The sequence below is a fragment of the Dufourea novaeangliae genome, unplaced genomic scaffold (assembly GCF_001272555.1).
Source record: "Dufourea novaeangliae isolate 0120121106 unplaced genomic scaffold, ASM127255v1 scaffold181, whole genome shotgun sequence".
Lineage (NCBI taxonomy): Eukaryota > Metazoa > Arthropoda > Insecta > Hymenoptera > Halictidae > Dufourea > Dufourea novaeangliae.
The window spans coordinates 137,832-140,390 of NW_015374068.1; the positions used below are offsets into that span (position 1 = coordinate 137,832).

The 2,559-nt window shown below is 39.9% G+C and overlaps 1 protein-coding gene across 1 annotated transcript in view; it reads right to left on the bottom strand.

The window, feature by feature from the left end:
* LOC107190304 (cadherin-87A) overlaps nt 1–1,716 on the bottom strand; it is a 108,166-nt gene extending 106,450 nt beyond the window's left edge. The window contains 2 exon segments of the mRNA XM_015579094.1: nt 707–964; nt 1,654–1,716. Of these exon segments, the coding sequence (XP_015434580.1) occupies nt 707–964; nt 1,654–1,716 (321 nt within the window).
* Nucleotides 1,717–2,559: the final 843 nt, after the last annotated feature.

Below are 2,559 nucleotides of genomic sequence, written 5' to 3' on the forward strand. Positions count from 1 at the left end.
TTATTTCCGGCGATAATTCTGCAAGTTTCTGTACCTGACTTTTTCTTCGGGCTTTTTGAAGAAACTTATTCATTATCAATAACATTGTTGACAGTTATTAAACTACGAATTTTTATACCAATACCTAATTATACGATCACTTCTCATTTATTCTCTGTTACATTGCCTTTTCGTTCACACGTTATTTGAAAAGGAAATTTACAAATTCGTACAAAGGAATTTACAAAAATGTAAATATGCATTCGTCTTTTTACGTTACACATAATTTGCCTACATTTACGTTTCATTCATTAATCTCTTTAAATAACAAACGTCAGATGATAAAAAGTATGATTTTATTTGTTACGTCTTGTTTATTTGCTATTATTATACGCGGTTTCCTGCGATGCATGGTGACCTACTTGTTCGGAGTTTCGTAGTACAAGCGTAGCGCGTAGCCACCGCTGGCGCGGGAACTCGGCTGGCAAACTCGCGCTCTGATTGATTAGTCGCGGTTTTTCGTTAATATCTCGGTAATGAAGCCTCAGTTTACATTGTTGCTAAGGAAAAAGTTGTTCCAATTCACCCCCCGAGTGCCCCATTTCCGGGTCGGAGGACATTTTTGGGACACCCTGTATATATATTATAGTCTCATTGCTTGTGTCAGGGTAGACACACAGCTCACGGCCCACGGAGTTCGTCCACTTAATAAGTGTTAATGACTTACTTGTGGCTGAGGTACACAGGTTAGATCTATGATGTCCCCCAATAAGTCAGGATCCATTACTCTAATGCCTGGAAGAATTGTCGAGCCAATTGGAAGATCCTCCTCGGCGACGGCTTCGTACGGTACACCCAGAAAATGTGGGGGATTGTCATTCTCGTCGAGAACGATCACGAATGCATCAACACCAACTATGTTTGGTTGCTGACCCGCAGGTACTTCGTCTTCCAACGTGACACGGAAGCGTACTGTGTCGTTCTCCTGAAACAGAAAGAAATTTCAAGATAAGGGAAACATAATCGAGGTACAAAATACAAAAGTACTTGTACGTGTAAGAGTATGCATAGGTAAATATTTACAAAAGGGAACCGAGCTCCGATGAAATTGACCTTGAAATATGTTGTCAAGGTCAACATTCTGAACACATTCTTCCTATGTACCCGTCGCTCGGGCTTAGTTTTTTAGATATTCGCAAAAAACTTTAGTGAAACTTGGGTTTCTAGTATACTTCATGAATTTAAAATATTCGATTTTCATAAATTAGGTTGTCAAGAAAGAGTAATCAGAATTGATTGGAGGTGAGTATCTTTGGTGGGGAGGGGGTTTGTCCCTCCTCCAAAACAATAGACGAATTTTGAGGACGTTGGTGAAAACCTCCCACTTCAACGAACGAATTAAACAAAATTGTGTCATCATAACAGTTGACAGGTACAGAAAGTAAGAAGTAAACGAAATAATGTAAACATATAGGAAAGGTATTCTTTCTGCTGTTTCGTTTCAGCTCTCAAACAAAACACGACGGTTTCATATATTTGGCCTGCAGTTAGTTTCGTACGCGCAATAAACCTGGAACCCGAACCTGGTCCTTACCGCTGACTCGCAGAACAATACTGCCACAAACCCTTACCTCTGCGAGATAATCACAAAACTTCAACGCAGTCAAGTCAAACCATGACGACGTATTTAAGTGTTTTCTCGGGTCCGCTTTGCCTTGAAGGGAAGGTTTTCGTCATCACGTCAACCCAGGAAACCCTAAGGATATTTCTCCTTCACCAAGGCCCAATCAAATATAATTTGTAATTCAGAAACACTTTCGGCGAAACCTTCGGTAATCACGGTGAGATTACGAGTTCTCAACGCGCTTCAAATTGTCTCGAATCATCGTTCGATCGACCAGCTACGACAAGTCTGTCTCGAATCATTGCTCAAGCAGTCGGGTTCCAACAGGCGATCAATTGTCCGAAGGCCTCGTTTTTAAAGTCACGTAAATCATTCGAAAAGTTGGTCACGTCCTATGCACAGATCGTAAGTTGCCGACGAATTAAATTAAGTGGAAGGAATACATCGAGGTAGAGTGAGATACAGCGATAAGGCGTATCGTTCAGTATGTAGGTACTCGGCAACTTACGATCTCTGCACAGTACAATAATTTGTAAACTAACTTTACAAACGTTCGGTTACTAACTTTACAACACTTTATAAAATTTCGGTTGAAAAATAACGATCGGACAACATTCGTCAAAGTTTACGAACATTCGATAATCGTCCTACATCCATACGACACTTCGGGAGCAACCACTGCTCTATCTTTTGAACCAATTGCAACCATTGTAAGTGGAAACCGTGCGCGCACCATGACGGTTAAGTCGGGGGTTTACGACCCCAAGAGGATTTATAAGAGAATCCGTGTGTTTAGGTTTACGACAATGTAAGTCGAATTGTAATATCGTCCAATCTACAATTTGACGAATGAAAGATGATACTATGAATTGATATTACTAGTTTTATGTATTAAAATAGGCATACGAAACTATCTTAATGATTAAATTATTAAATTTCGTAGCTAATACTATTTC